Source organism: Nomascus leucogenys, chromosome 10 (genome assembly GCF_006542625.1).
Source record: "Nomascus leucogenys isolate Asia chromosome 10, Asia_NLE_v1, whole genome shotgun sequence".
Lineage (NCBI taxonomy): Eukaryota > Metazoa > Chordata > Mammalia > Primates > Hylobatidae > Nomascus > Nomascus leucogenys.
In genome coordinates, this window is record NC_044390.1 from 34155913 (window position 1) to 34172574 (window position 16662).

The following is a 16662-nucleotide window of genomic DNA, read 5'->3' on the forward strand; positions in this document are numbered from 1 at the left end:
TGATTCAGCATATCTGAGGCCGATTTCAAGAATTTATATATGTAACAAGATGCCAGGTGATTCTGATAGTAGTGGAGATGCTGTTTCAAAGCCAGTTCTGAGTTTGTGTGATTGTGTGAGGCTGTGTTTGATGAAGAAAGGGAAGGAGTAAAATAATATTCAAATAAATTCATCTAAGTTTTCAAACTTCCCTCTAGTCAATATCATACAGATATCAATAGTTGTTTTGATAATTTTTTGCCTGAACCACTTTCCTCGATCAGTCTCTGGAGCAGTTTTATGAGTAGTAATGAACCCAAAATTTTCAGCTTGAAGTAAAAAGTGGAATAAATGAAGAGTGTGACTGACACTCTCACTGTGATATAATCCCAGCTGTAGAGAGAAGTGCTGTGCCAGAATGTCCCCAGATGTTACTGAATGCATTGAGGATAATGTATATTTCTTTTGCTCTTCAGTTTTTCATAGGCTTGCTTCTGATCCTGCTCCTGCAGGTGGCGGCAGGTATCCTAGGAGCTGTTTTCAAATCTGAGGTGTGTGCACAGATGTTTGAAAATTTTGAAGAAGTTTGAAAAATTGAAATACTACCTTGTGGCATGAATAATGTAAAATACTTTTCAATTTTCAGTCTGATCGCATTGTGAATGAAACTCTCTATGAAAGCGCAAAGCTTTTGAGCACCACAGTGGAAAGTGACAAACAATTCCAGGAAGCCGTAATTGTGTTTCAAAAAGAGGTAATTAGCATTCTTTGTTCATTTTAAAGAGTTGGACATAGTTCTTCTGTGTTTGTTTAGTTTTTAGCACATATTCCTTAAAGATTGAAAAATGTCTCCATTTTGCAGATTTTGATTGATTATTCTGTCACCATGCAATAAGAAAAATCTAAGATATTTGTAATTACTTTCTCGCTTCATACAAAGTTCTGAAGCAGTTTTGAAGGACAGAAATTAAGAAGATACATTTATGACAGGTTAAGCCTTGAATGAGTCAAATCAATAATAGTTTTAATATTTTCCACTTACCATTTAAAAGGGTAGTGTGTCTGGGAATCTCCTCTCTTTCTCTCTCTCCTTTTTTTTTTTTTTTGGAGACAGAGTCTCACTCTGTCTCCCAGGCTGGAGTGCAGTTGTGCAATCTTGGCTCGCTGCAACCTCTGCCTCCCGGGTTCAACTGATTCTCCTGCCTCAGCCTCCTGAGTAGCTGAGACTACAGGCATGCGCCACCACTCCCGGCTCATTTTTTGTATTTTAAGTAGAGACAGAGTTTCACCATGTCGGTAAGGTTGGTCTTGAACTCCTGACCTCAGGTGGTCCACCTGCCTTAGCCTCCCAAAGTGCTGGGATTACAGGGTTGAGCCACCGCACATGGCCCCTCTCTCTTCTTTTTAAAAATAATTAATTATTTTGAGGACAAAGTCTTGCTGTGTCACTCAGCCTGGAGTGCAGTAGTACAATCATAGCTCATTGCAAATTCGACTACCAGGGCTCAAGAGATCTTCCCACCTCAGGTTCCTGAGTAGCTAGGGCCACAAGCACACACCACCATGCCTGGCTACCTTTTAAAAAATTATTATCATTTTTGTAGAGAGAGGGGTCTTACTATGTTGCCTAGACTGGTCTCAAATTCCTGACCTCAAGTGATCCTCCTGCCTTGGCCTCCCAAAGTGCTGGGATTACAAGCGTGAGCAACCATGTCCAACCTCTCTTTTTCTCTTTCTCAGCCTCCACCACTTCTCTGTCTCATAAAAGTGGTAATAGCTAACATTAATGCTACTACATAGCAGGTTTTATATCCAGTAGCTCATTTAATACCCACAACAACCCTGTGGATGGGTAATATCATTATCCTCATTAACCCTATTTTACAGATAAGGATATTGGGATTTAGGGAAGTCTAATAGCTACCAAGTGATGGGTTGGAATTTGAACCCAGATCTGTCTGACCAGTCTATTATTTTTTAAATCGGTATACTATCCCCTCCTTTTTTCTTTAAAGTCAAAATATGGGTAGGCATTGAAGGTCTTCTACTCTCTGGCTTCTACCTAATATTTTAACTTTAGTAAGTGCTACTCTCTAAAGAGTAAAATCTAGTCCAGCCAGATTTGTGTACTCAGGGTCCCTTGAACAACTCTGCCTTCCTGCCTTTGCATCAGTTTCCATCCTTGGAGTGCTCTTACTACTTTTTCCTTCTGAATATATGCATGTCATGGAAATTGACAGAATCTTAGGAGAGGCTTGACTTTTACAGGTCACTTAATCTGACTTCTCACTGATAAACATATTTTATATTTATGGTCATCTACCCTCAAATGAAATATTAAAAAGGTGAAAGTTTACTAATTTTTGCCCATCCTGCTTATATGCAAGTCTGATGATTAGTATGTTATTTCTTAATTTGAAACAAAATCTACCTCCCTAGGGTTTACATTATTTAGTACTAGTTTTTCCAGAGTTTCAGAGGAAAAAAAATTATTGATGCTTTTATATATAATAGATTTTTCTTTGAGAATGGCTATTGTGCGACTCCTAAGATCCTTGCTTTTCAAGTGGAAACATCCTTGGTTTCTCAAACTGTTTATCAGATGACTTTTTTTTTCTCCCTCAGAGCATTCACTGGTTCCTATTTGGATAGACGCCAGCTTGTAAAAATTGTGCTTAAAGCATCATTTCCAAAAGCTGAAACCTGATATGGGTCAGTCCCTGTTTAACTTCCTTTCTGATGTGCTTTTCCTAGCTCCCCTGTAGCTGCATCCTTTGACTCTCTCCTTTCCGGGATCATTCTTACTCTAGAGCCCAGCTTAAAACAGGCTTAAAGCAGGAAGAATTTATGCAGCCTCAGTACCTCTGCTGGCTGGGGCTGAGCATCCCAGACCCTTCCCAGGGTGTTGACCTAGGACAAAATATGCTAGAGGTAATCACTGAGCCTCTGGTTTGGGTCCTAGTAACATCTGCTGCACATCTCCCTGGATTCAAGGTCTCCATGCCAATCCTGGGTTTCTAAATGTTCTGTTTGTTGTAGCATGTTCTCCTGAAGTGCTCCTGCTCTTGTAAAGAAATCCTATGCCTGAAGTTCCTTGTGTTCATAGGACTATATTTCTTCAAATTTCCGTTATGAGTCTTCTTCTTCTTCTCCTTCTTTCCTTTTCCTTCCCCTTCCCCTTCTCCTCCTTCTCCTCCTCCTCCTCCTCCTTCTCCTTCTTCCTTTTCTTCTTCTCCTCCGCCTCCCCTTCTTTTTTCTCCTGCTTCTTCTGCTGATTCTTTTTCTTCCTCCTCCTCTTGTTTTCCTCCTGCTGTCCCTTCTTGTCCCCCCTTCTCCTCCTCCTCCTTTTTCTTCTTTCTCCTCCTTCTTCCTCCTCTTCCCTCTCCTCTTCCCTGTGCTGCCTCCCCCTCCCCCTCCTCCTCCCCCTCCTCCTCCTCCCCCTCCTCCTCCTTCTTCTTCTTCCTTCTCCTCCTCTTCTTACCTCCTCCTCCTCCTCCTCCTCCTTCTTCTTCTTCCTCCTTCTCCTCCTCATCCTTATCCTCCTCCTCCTTCTCCACTATGCTTTCTTTTATAAGTTATGCTTCTTTGGGAAAAGAATCCTACCACCACAAACTCTGGCTGGATAACCTGGAGTTCCATAACACACTGACAAAAGCTATAGATGCTGAGTGGCTTTCTCTTTGGATTTCAGGGATTTCCCGCACAAATTCCCTGTTAACATACTGATGGAATGCACCCCTTTTGGATTCTTGCTCATTATTATTTGTCTAGGGGTGTTGTATCATTCAGTGCATACTGCCTTTTCCATCCAGCTGTTACACCACTTTCAACAAGTCCTGACCAGCTTCTTCTTTAACTGCTCCTATCTCTGATGTAGTGACTTGATATCGTGACAAGTTTTAACCTTCCTGACTTCTACCCTTTCATCTGTGAGTATGACTTTATGCCTCCCTAAGGAGTCCTGAGGTATACCATATTCCAAATATGAACTGATCTGTAAATGAGAATATAAATTTTATAGTGGAACTTAATTTACATTTGACAGAGAGTATCTGTATCAGTGAATACTACTCAAGATTATGTAATCAGAAAGTATAAACGATTAATCATGTCTACCATGGGAACAGGAAAGGAGGTTGTTTCAAGAGCACCATCCTTGCTAGTACTGACCTTGAAACAAACTGAAATTTCCAGCTCTTTGTCATATAAACATCTGTTGAGTAATGTTTTTGTGTAACTCAGTCTTTGGACCTAAGTACAAGACTTCGTATCTGCCTCAGTTGAATTTGTTAGTTTATCTCTGTTATTTGAACTATCTTTGAAATTTGACTCTGTTCTCCAGCATATTAATTGTCACTCCTAGCTCTACATAAACTACAGAATTGGAAAGATATTTTTTCTGTTTATTCAAATCATTGATAACAATGCTGAACAGATCATGTTCCTGTGAGAGCATAACAGAAACAACACCAACAGCAAACAAAGAAAACAAAAACAATAAAAGCAAATGCATTATTGAGTGCTTTCTTCAACCTGGGAGTTCTTATGTTTACATGGATTTTCTTATGTTGATCTTTATGATAAATCTGTGAATTAAATGCTATTATTAGCAACTGTTATTATCTGTATTTTACAGATGAACAAACTTTGGCACAGAGGTTAAACTAATGTGTAATAAACATGATTACCTGCCCAGTAAATGAAAATTCTTTCAATATCTTGGCATCGCAATGTATCAGAGCTGGGAAAACCACTCAGTCTTGGTTCTGTTTTTTTTTTTTTTCAGGCATTTTTTTTCCTCCCATTTCTGCACGAAGTGTCTTCCCCTTAATAGAGCAGATGGAAGCAACATGAGGGATAATTGTCTTTCTTTCTCCCATCTAATAATATTATGTGCCACATGCCCTGATTCTTGGGGTTATCATTTCCTTGTTTTTCTTCCTCAAATGTGGCTGCAAACCCTCTTTTTTAGTGTTTTCCATGGATCAGTTTATTCTGGGGCTGTAACTTTCCTGACATTCTAAGAGCTTTATTCTTCATTTGTGTTCCCTCCCATATTTTAAAGATGTTCATACAATTCAATATTATGGGAGGCTCCTTGAGCATCTATTTTGGTCTTTGCAATATCTCTCATCTTTTTCCTCCTCTCTTTCAAAAGTGATCAGAGATCATGGAGTGGAAATTTCACTTTTAAAACTTCACGTCTCTTTTGAGCAACAATTCTTTGACTCTCTTGTGAATTGTTTGGAAACTTTTTTGGCAATATCTAAGTTACGTAGATCTGACTCTCTTTTGTCATTAAAAACTAGTAGGTGAGGCTGGGCACCGTGGCTTATACCTGTAATCCCAGCACTTTGGAAGGCTGAGGTGGACAGATCACGAGGTCAGGAGATTGAGACCATCCTGGCCAACATGGTAAACCCGGTCTCTACTAAAAATACAAAAATTAGCTGGGCGTGTTGGTGCATGCCTGTAATCCCAGCTACTCGGGAGGCTGAGGTAGGATAATAGCTTGAACCAGGGAGTTGGAGGTTGCAGTGAGCCAAGATCGCGCCACTGCACTCCAGCCTGGTGACAGAGCAAGACTCCATCTCAAAAAAAAAAAAAAGGCCGGGCGCAGTGGCTCACACCTGCAATCCCAGCACTTTGGTAGGCAGAGGCGGGTGGATTACGAGGTCAGGAGATCGAGACCATCCTGGCTAACACAGTGAAACCCCGTCTCTACTAAAAATACAAAAAATTAGCCGGGCGAGGTGGCGGGCGCCTGTAGTCCCAGCTACTTGGGAGGCTGAGGCAGGAGAATGGCGTGAACCCCGGGGGGCAGAGCCTGCAGTGAGCCGAGATCGCCCCATTGCACTCCAGCCTGGGCAACAGCGAGACTCTGTCTCAAAAAAAAAAAAAAAAAACAAACCTAGTAGGTGAATTTTTCATCTTCCCAACTTCTTCAGATTTTTGAGTCTGCAACTCCGTTTTTCCATCATTAATGTAAAGATCAAAATGAAAAAATCCTTAATTTTTACTTCTACATAGAGAAAGGTGAAAGGTGACTTACATGGTATTTTAGCATAATAACCTTTAATAATGATTTCAGAAGATTATAATTTAATGTATTGCCAATGTTTTTAATCTTCTTACTGACTGCTTCTCATTCTACCTTTTATCAAACAGTTTAAATGCTGTGGTTTGGTCAATGGAGCTGTTGATTGGGGAAATAATTTTCAACAATATACTGGATTATGTGAGTGTCTAGATACGCAGAGATCATGCACATACTATAATGGAAAACACGTTTACAAAGAGGTGAGAACTAAATCACATTTGGTACAATAAGCAATTCTGTTACTTTCTTTTCACAGTTAAAGTCCCTACAAAAAAGTAAAATGCATCAAGTACAATGGGAATCATGATATAAAAATCTCAGAAATTTCCCAAATTAAAAAAATCCTTATTTAAAGATAAAAGCAGATAGACTTCATTTCTTCTATGAGTCTGGCATCATTTAAGCCCAATCTTAATAGGTCAAAGAAACATTCTACTGCAATGGGAGGCAAAGTACAAACTAACATGAAAGTTTATTTTGACCTCTCTTTGGTCATCTTAATCATTATTCTCCTTTATTTTTTCCTACTTTAACATAAGTTCTTGAAAACAATATTTTCACTTTAATTTTCAAAGTCAATGTTTTTTGTTTTCTAATCAAATTTCCTTTTCTCAAGAAATGAGGTTTCTTCTTTCTCAAAATTTAAAGAAAGGACTCCAAGTCCTTCCCAATACATTTAAGGGTTTAGGTTCTCTATGTTATTGACAGCTACCAATTTACCTAGTTATTGCTGCAATTGAGAAGTTACCTTGAACATTTAATGTCAATTGAAAAAGATAGGTCTATCTTTTATGTGTTTAGATGTCATATTTATATGACTTGTGAATGTCAGTACATGGATGTCCTAGTTCTTCTTATTGATCAATTCATCAAATACTTATTGACCACCTCCTATGCGCCAAGCTTTCTACCAGTCACTGGGAATTCATTCCTGGACAGAGCACAATGTCTGCACGCATGGAGCTGATGCTCAAGTAAGGAAGAAAGATAATTAGGTAACTTCAATCCAATGGTCTACTAGTATCTCTTGAATAGAGATGGGCACAAGGTGTTATGGGACCCCATCGCACTTAGTCTGTGGGGTTTAGGATATGGCTTCATGAAGAACATGACATCTGTCCCTTCATAAGCTGTTCCTTCTGCTTGGAAGAAATGTGTACAAAAATTACAATTGATATTAGTATTTCATTTATTTACTGTTATTCTTCAGTGCCTACTACATGTCAGACAGACCCTTGCTAGGATCAGACATGCTTCTGGATCCTCTAGGAGATTACAATCTAGTTGAGAGGCAGATACATTAAAAACCACTATAAATCACAATGAATTAAATTAATATGTATAATACCTGAAGATTATTTTCAATCTAGAATTGTTTTGGTTTAGTAACTGCTACTGAGATTAATTTATAAAAGGAAATGGAAAGTATCTCAGGGGAAACTACCCTTTCCTTGACTACTGATCTTTTTCACTGATCTTATCAAAATTAAAGAGGCTCTGCCCTGAAGGGAAATTGCTGTCATTAATACTTAAAGTATGTCGCTAAGATTTAAAGTAACTCAATAAATAATCTACCAGACTACAGTGTTATATTGCGTTTTTCATTGTCAAAGTAATATTACTAAAAAAAGTTTGATTCTTACTTTTTATATTCTCCCTGCTCCCCTCCTCCCTACCTAATGTTAGTGACACAATATTTACAAGAAAAAGGGGAAATAAATACAGTGTAAATAAAGACAGTTTCCACTTAGGATAATGAGGAAATCAGTAAATTCAATTGCAGATTGCTGTTTGTCTTCTGTTCAAATTCAACTCAAAGATGTTTTTCCTCAAGACAGATTCTGAAAAGCCCCTGGAATTATCCTAAAAAAACCATTAGATAGTTTCTGTAAGTTCACACATAATTCAGCTGAATATAGGCTGATAGCTACACCAGTTTCCCAAAAGGAAGCTTTTAAATTCATAAAATACTTCCATCTGCCATGTGTAATTTGCAAGAAGTCTGGTAAAATAAAAAATATGGAATGGCCATAGTTCACATTTCTTTTTTTTCTCTTCCTTTTGCCAAGATACCCTCATTATCTTAGGCGAAGAGGAAGAGAAAAACCCCTGAAACATAATGAATGTGACTCAGTAGATATAATCATTAATCTCATCATTAATCTAAATGACATAATAATTTCCTTGAATGTTTACCACTTTGGGTTAAATGTGAATGAAGAAACTCATTACATTCAGGAATGAAGGGGAAAAGATGACTTAGCCTTCTGGAGAACTTTTATTTTATTTAACAAATAGCAATATTTTGTTAGCCCTTTGCACATATATGACCATCAAAGGGATAATGTATTTCAGGGCAGTACAAAAATAACACAATTATATTGTGTAGTCTTATTCCATTTAAAAAATTCTTCCCATAATTTACAATTCTTGAAGTTATTAGGTCTAGTCCAAAATGTGTTAAGCATGAAAATGCATGCTGGATTGTATGCATTTCAAAAATGTAGCAGAGAGGCAACTTCCTAAATTCTCTTTTTTATCTAAAGCAATGGCATAATGGTAGACATAGTAAGTTTTTTTCTTTTTAAGATAAAAATAACCCTGATAAATATTAAGGGATTTTGAAAATATCTTGTTTTTTCCGGCAGTGGTGACCTCAAGCCTGTTATCCCAGCACTTTCAGAGGCTGAGGCCGGTGGATTGCTTGAGCCTGGGAGTTCAAGACAAGCCTGGGCAAAATGGCAAAACCATGTCTCTACAAAACACAACAAAAATTAGCCAGGCATGGTGTCACATGCCTGCAGTCTCAGCTACTTGGGAGGATTAGGTGGGAGGATCACTTGAGCCCAGGAAGTCAAGGCTGCAGTGAGCCAAGATCGCGCCTCTGCACTTCAGCTTCAGCGCTGGAGGGACACCCTGTCTCAAAGAAAAAAAAGATAATGAAAGAAAAAAAGAAAATACGTTGTTTTAAAAATGAAAATTTACAATATTATTAGCTAAAATCTCAACCAGGAACCTTTCTGTTGTAGATTACAAACCTAAAAAATCCTTAGTCAAGGTGGTATCAGCTCTAAAATGAATAAAGGTTGGATAAAATTATGATTTATATTTTGTTATAAAATGTATAGCTTTATCAACTATAAAATTTATAGTATAAATTATAAAATCTGTCATTTGAGGATATGTTGGTGAAAAATTATTATTTGTAATTATTAATCCCTAGATTCAACAATTAGGCAGTCAAGCAAAATTTTGTTCCTCAATTGCTTTTTAATGTATAAACAAACCACAGCAGTTACAACCTTTTGGAGCAAAGGTGAAGCAGGGAGTGGAAGGAATAACCCAGTTCCTTGTCGTTAAGTGTGTTTCTTGATAGCGTGTAAAAAGTCAACCAGATTAATAAAAATTTTGATTAATATAAGGTCCAATTTTTCTGAGAGGTAACTTTTAATGTTTTTTTTTTAACAGCCCTGTATTTCTTACATAAAAGACTTCTTGGAAAAAAAATTGATTATAGTTATTGGAATAGCATTTGGACTGGCAGTTATTGAGGTACAGTATAATCTTGTATTGTTGACTCTTTTATTCCCTTGCTTGTTCATTAATTTTAAGAAATATTGATGGTGAGCAAACAAACAGAAAAAAAAACACAACAACCATAAAAAACCCAGATGCTTTAGAAAAGCACTGGATGCTAAAGGCCCATCATCTCCCTCTATCAGCCTGAGTCTGAGGAGGAGATTCCAGTCTTATGAAGTGAGCAGGGCTGAGACTCTTGCTTCTGAATGACCTCTCTACCGGGAAAAAGATAGAATTAATTTTCACATAGTTCTTAGTGCCAGGTATATTTTTCCCACTGAAAACTAGCACAGGGGTTAAAGTTTTCCAAAGTTAGAAGAAAAAGCACCAAACAAAGCAAAATACGACCTTTATAACTTCTTATTTCTCATCTTGATTTTGAAACAGAAAATAAAAACTGAACTCAAGAGTGTGAGGAGCTGTTTCTTTGTTACTTATTACATTCTAGAGAAATCCAAAAAGTTCTAAAAAGTAGACATAATTGTCTCTGATTTCCTCAGCTTAAGTACTGTTGACTCACTTGGAGAAATTTTCAAGGAAAATTAAGGCTTATGTATTACTTTCATCACTTTAATTATTGATGTTGGAAAAATACCCCACATAGGATTTTTGTCTTGATGAACTTTCTTGGCATGTTTTTTTTATATTATTATACTTTCGGTTTTAGGGTACATGTGCACAATGTGCAGGTTTGTTACATATGTATCTATGTGCCATGTTGGTTTGCTGCACCCATTAGCTCGTCATTTAGCATTAGGTATATCTCCTAATGCTGTCCCTCCCCCTTCCCCCCACCCCACAACAGTCACCGGAGTGTGATGTTCCCCTTCCTGTGTCCATGAGTTCTCATTGTTCAATTCCCACCTATGAGTGAGAACATACGGTGTTTGGTTTTTTGTCCTTGCGATAGTTTACTGAGAATGATGTTTTCCAGTTTCATCCATGTCCCTACAAAGGACATGAACTCATCATTTTTTATGGCTGCATAGTATTCCATGGTGTATATGTGCCACATTTTCTTAATCCAGTCTATCGTTGTTGGACATTTGGGTTGGTTCCAAGTCTTTGCTATTGTGAATAGTGCCGCAATAAACATACATGTGCGTGTGTCTTTATAGCAGCATGATTTATAGTCCTTTGGGCATATACCCAGTAATGGGATGGCTGGGTCAAATGGTATTTCTAGTTCTAGATCCCTGAGGAATTGCCACACTGACTTCCACAATGGTTGAACTAGTTTACAGTCCCACCAACAGTGTAAAAGTGTTCCTATTTCTCCACATCCTCTCCAGCACCTGTCGTTTCCTGACTTTTTAATGATGGCCATTCTAACTGGTGTGAGATGGTATCTTATTGTGGTTTTGATTTGCATTTCTCTGATGGCCAGTGATGATGAGCATTTTTTCATGTGTTTTTTGGCTGCATAAATGTCTTCTTTTGAGAAATGTCTCTTCATGTCCTTTGCCAACTTTTTGATGGGGTTGCTTGTTTTTTTCTTGTAGATTTGTTTCAGTTCATTGTAGATTCTGGATATTAGCCCTTTGTCAGATGAGTAGGTTGCAAAAATTTTCTCCCATTCTGTAGGTTGCCTGTTCACTCTGTTGGTAGTTTCTTTTGCTGTGCAGAAGCTCTTTAGTTTAATGAGATCCCATTTGTCAATTTTGGCTTTTGTTGCCATTGCTTTTGGTGTTTTAGACATGAAGTCCTTGTCCACGCCTATGTCCTGAATGGTATTGCCCAGGTTTTCTTCTAGGGCTTTTATGGTTTTAGGTCTAACATGTACGTCTTTAATCCATCTTGAATTAATTTTTGTATAAGGTGTAAGGAAGGGATCCAGTTTCAGCTTTCTACATATGGCTGGCCAGTTTTCCCAGCACCATTTGTTAAATAGGGAATCCTTTCCCCATTGCTTGTTTTTGTCAGGTTTGTCAAAGATCAGATAGTTGTAGATATGCAGCATTATTTCTGAGGGCTCTGTTCTGTTCCATTGATCTATGTCTCTGTTGTGGTACCAGTACCATGCTGTTTTGGTTACTGTAGCCTTATAGTATAGTTTGAAGTCAGGTAGCATGATGCCTCCAGCTTTGTTCTTTGATGCAAAAATCCTCAATAAAATACTGGCAAACTGAATCCAGCAGCACATCAAAAAGCTTATACACCATGATCATGTGGGCTTCATCCCTGGGATGCAAGGCTAGTTCAACATACGCAAATCAATAAACGTAATCCAGCATATAAACAGAACCAAAGACAAAAACCACATGATTATCTCAATAGATGCAGAAAAGGCCTTTGACAAAATTCAACAACCCTTCATGCTAAAAACTCTCAATAAATTAGGTATTGATGGGACATATCTCAAAATAATAAGAGCTATCTATGACAAGCCCACAGCCAATATCATACTGAATGGGCAAAAACTGGAAGCATTCCCTTTGAAAACTGGCACAAGACAGGGATGCCCTCTCTCACCACTCCTATTCAACATAGTGCTGGAAGTTCTGGCCAGGGCAATCAGGCAGGAGAAGGAAATAAAGGGTATTCAATTAGGAAAAGAGGAAGTCAAATTATCCCTGTTTGCAGATGACATGATTGTATACCTAGAAAACCCCATCCTCTCAGCCCAAAATCTCCTTAAGCTGATTAGCAACTTCAGCAAAGTCTCAGGATACAAAATCAATGTACAAAAATCACAAGCATTCTTGTACACCAATCACAGACAGAGAGCCAAATCATGAGTGAACTCCCATTCACCATTGCTTCAAAGAGAATAAAATACCTAGGAATCCAACTTACAATGGATGTGAAGGACCTCTTCAAGGAGAACTACAAACCACTGCTCAATGAAATACAAGAGGATACAAATAAATGGAAGAACATTCCATGCTCATGGGTTGGAAGAATCAATATCGTGAAAATGGCCATACTGCCATTTTCAATGCCATCCCCATCAAGCTACCAATGACTTTCTTCACAAGAATTGGAAAAATCTACTTTAAAGTTCATATGGAACCAAAAAAGAGCCCGCATCGCCAAGTCAATCCTAAGCCAAAAGAACAAGGCATGTTTATTTAAAAAAAAAAAACAAAACCTGAAAGACACTTTTCACATGGCCTAAAAATCTTTGCCAAGAAAATGAATTAAAACTGCTTCAGAGAAGCATTTTGGAATCATCCCAGATCTTGGGTAATTTTGATACCAAGTAGATCAAATTCACTCACAATCCTATTCCAGGGCATGAGCAAGAATGTGAAGTGTCTGCCTGGTTAATGCCTGTGAGAGCTGGTTAGCTCAGCTGAGTGACTTGTGCTTCACGCTCATGGAATGCTGTGCAAGGTACTCCTTGGGCTTTCTGGTAATTTTCTACCTCTTACTCATGCCACATCACTGCCAGAAAGAAATTTTAACTGGGAATGAAGCAATTTAGTGTCCTAAGTGGTTCTTTAGTTTGCTGGTGGAATTTCCCAGGCAACTATTAGAGAAAGGTTAGGGACTATTGGCAGCAAATTAAACTGTGGGTTATTACTTTCTTGTAGTCCAAATAGGTATAAATATGAAGCATTCTTTGTTGGTAGGTTATGGCTGTCTTTCTTTAGGTCTGATATATGTTCAGAGTCAAATGGTGCTATGGATTAGGTCTATTTCTCTTGATTCTGCATTTTCTAAGATGTATTTTGTTTCTCTGCTTTGTATTCTGGGTTTATGCTAATTTAGAAATAAGGACTAATGGCCATGAAGATGAGTAAGAAATGAATGATTTAAATGAATCATGAGTGATTTTACATGAATGATTTAAATGAATGAGAGAGCATGCTTTAAATGAGATATTTAATAGAAGAGTTATATTTCATGTTAGACTCAAGTTCTGACAATTGACTATCATTAGCTCAAATCACAGATGCTCCTCCGTTAGCAAAACCAGAAAAAGTAAGGACATACTTCATTGGGGAGATTGATGAAATCCTTTGTGTCATAGTCAAAGGCGTTTTCAAGAATTTAAATACATCTAGTGGAAAATAAGATTACAAAAAGATTAATGCATTTCAGTATTTTATGAAATTGGTATATTCCATGTATTGATTACATGTTTAAATATTTTATTTGTTCTTCTAAAGACATATTCAGAGAAAAATAGCTTAATACAAACATTCTGTACAGTAATTTATAGGTATGAAGTTTTTGCAGTACTATCATAAAACATAACCGTTTTTGAACTCAACCAGTCAAATTAATTGTGATTTCTAGACTCTCTGCAGATATGGTAAATAGTTGGTTCAGATAACTGTTTGAACTTTTTAAAATTGTTCAGTTCCTCAGTCTAAAACCTGCCCTCCCTCTTTTAAAGGGAAACAAATCATTTTATATTCCATCTTCCTTTATTCAAAAAGTAGATTGGAAAAGTCTTCTGATACCCAGTCTATAAATTATGTATCCAAAAAAAAAGCATTTTATAGCTCATCTTACAGTCATTAGAACAAGTTTCCTATTACCCTATGACTTAGGCCTGTCTCCCTTCTTTGTTTCCAAAGTTCAAATTAAAAAAAACACAAAGATACAGAAACAGAAAAATCTCCTCTAAAAAATACTTTTAAGAAAACAGAAGCAAATGTCTTCCTGCAGAAAATATGTTCAGATTATCTCCACAGAAAAATACCATATAAAAAAAGACTGTCCCATATTTAGACCTTATGTTAGTATGTTTAGGCATAGGTTTTAGTGAGGTGGGCCAATATTTGTTTTCAAAGCTCTGTTAAGACTATATACCTAAGGGATTCTTCTCACATTGGATGCTAAAAATTGTGCAGAATATCTTATTCTGCAAGAAAAATTTATCTATAGACATTTTTGGAATTCTCATTATTCTAGCTTAAAACAGCCAGACTATCATATCTCTCCTCATTTGACTATAGCAACTTATAAGCACAAAAAATGATCAGCACTTTCCTTGCTTTAATTAAAAAAAAAAAAGCTACACACTGAGAGCCATCACTTTGTAGGATAAAAGTTATCCCAACAGGAGGTCCTAGAAATAAAGCAGTTAAAAGAAAAATGATAATTTTACATTTTTTTTAGACTGCTGCATACCTCTTAGCAAATTTATCATGAGTCTTGGTGTACATTATAAAATGACAAATCTCTTAATTATGTGCTTTTTTTTGAACAATGATAAATGTTCTTTTCAGGGACAATGAAATGCAGGACAGTGTGATATTAACTGTCTAGTCTGCTGATAAATTGTAGGCTTCTATTTCAAGGATGTAGCAGTGAAAGATGATAGTTGTCTTATTCCATTATTTTTTCCCCATTACAAAAATTCTTTCTTGATACTTGTCCCACAGACGTAAGGCTCAGGATCAAGGCAAAAAGACTAAATTTCAGTCTTGAATTGTAGAACATTTTGAATGGAAATTATTACTTTTGCAGAGAATTGGTGTCAACCTTTTTAAGAAGGAAGAAATATTGGTTAGCAGTTCTCATTTGAATTACATTTCCAGGAAAGTGTTAGTAAGCAGAAAGTCTCAACACAGTAGAAGCATTTAAGTTGACTCAGCATAAATATCACTTTGCCCTCCTCCATCCTCCCGTCAAAAGGGGCTGGTGGGGGAGGAAACTTTGTATTGGTAATGCACACAGGTCCTGTCTATCATTTCTACGTCAAAGACACAGCATGCAAGTCACCAACTGTAGAGCCAATTAGAGCAAATTTTGGGGTCCCTCATTGTTGGGAGAGCTACTTGAGATGGAAATTATGCCCTAGATTTTCAGCTGTGCTTTTTCACTTCAAAAGAAATTCCTGAATTAAACTATTGCCCATAGTTTAGAAGCTTTTTTAAAAAAGGGTTACTTCGTTTTTTTATTCCTCTTGGAAATGCCTAAAACTACAGCAAGAGAAATTCTAGACTGCTTGATTTTTATGCAGATGATTTAAACCAGATGATCATAACCTTTTTATGGAAGCTGTACATATATTTAGCCCCCAGGGACCTGAGATCCTCAGTGCTCCAGAGGAGACGCTCTGCAGAAGAATGTGTGTGTTCCAGAAAAGGGAGCAGGTCCTCTGGTGGCAGCTGCTACTGTGCAGTTATATAGGGCCAGTTAGATAGAGGCTGATTGGCCAGCTAAAAAATGCTGATTAAAACACAAAAAAACTCAAGAGAGCTTTCACAGTGCTCTTTTGTCCTGTTGGAACCTCTAATTTCCCAAGAGAGATGATTTAGTAAGATTGGAAGTGTCAGTATACAAAATCTTTTCATATATAATGTTCTTTCTGTTTATTTATAATGTGTCCAGTGTTTTCTCTTAAATTCCGTGTTAATCCTGTTATTTTGTTCTCTAGATACTGGGTTTGGTGTTTTCTATGGTCCTGTATTGCCAGATCGGGAACAAATGAATCTGTGGATGTGTCAAGCTATCATCAGTCAAACCCCTTTAAAATGTTGTTTTGGCTTTGTAAATTTAAATATATAAGTGCTATATAAGTCAAGAGCAGCTGTCTTTTTAAAATGTCTCAGCTAGCTAGACCACAGATATCTTCTAGACATATTGAACATATTTAAGATTTGAGGGATATAAGGGAAAATGATATGAACGTGTATTTTTACTCAAAATAAAAGTAACTGTTTACGTTGGTGCTTTTCTATGTCTGATCATTGTGTTCAGGTGGTACAGTGCTTAAAATGTTCTTCTGGAGCCACCCAGTGGAATAATCATCTCTAAGTTGACAGGGCCACAGATAGTTAAGACAGTGGATCTGGGGCTTTTCAGAAACAACACTCTTTTATATGATGTATCAACCATTGCTGATAAGATTGAATCAAGTCTAATGTTAAAATAATTGATAATGTTGCAGGTAAAAGAGTCACCATCTCTTTTCTATTTATGTCAAAACTACTAATAGTATGTCTGTCTTTTGCCGCATATCTATTGTAGGAACAAAAAGGTCTGAGTGCCCGGCACCCAGCCATTGCTTCTCTGGTACCCATCTGGATCTTCCTCTCAGACAC

The 16662-nt window shown here is 37.3% G+C and overlaps 1 protein-coding gene across 2 annotated transcripts in view; it reads left to right on the forward strand.

Annotated features, from left to right (window-relative positions):
- TSPAN8 (tetraspanin 8) overlaps positions 1–16286 on the forward strand; it is a 36582-nt gene extending 20296 nt beyond the window's left edge. For both annotated transcript variants that reach the window (XM_003259543.4, XM_030819986.1), the window contains 5 exons: positions 456–530; positions 626–733; positions 6148–6279; positions 9548–9631; positions 15996–16286. In XM_003259543.4, coding sequence (XP_003259591.1) covers positions 456–530; positions 626–733; positions 6148–6279; positions 9548–9631; positions 15996–16049 — 453 coding nt within the window. In that variant the 3' untranslated portion in view covers positions 16050–16286. The remainder of the gene's footprint in view (positions 1–455; positions 531–625; positions 734–6147; positions 6280–9547; positions 9632–15995) is intronic.
- The last annotated feature ends 376 nt before the right edge of the window (positions 16287–16662 follow it).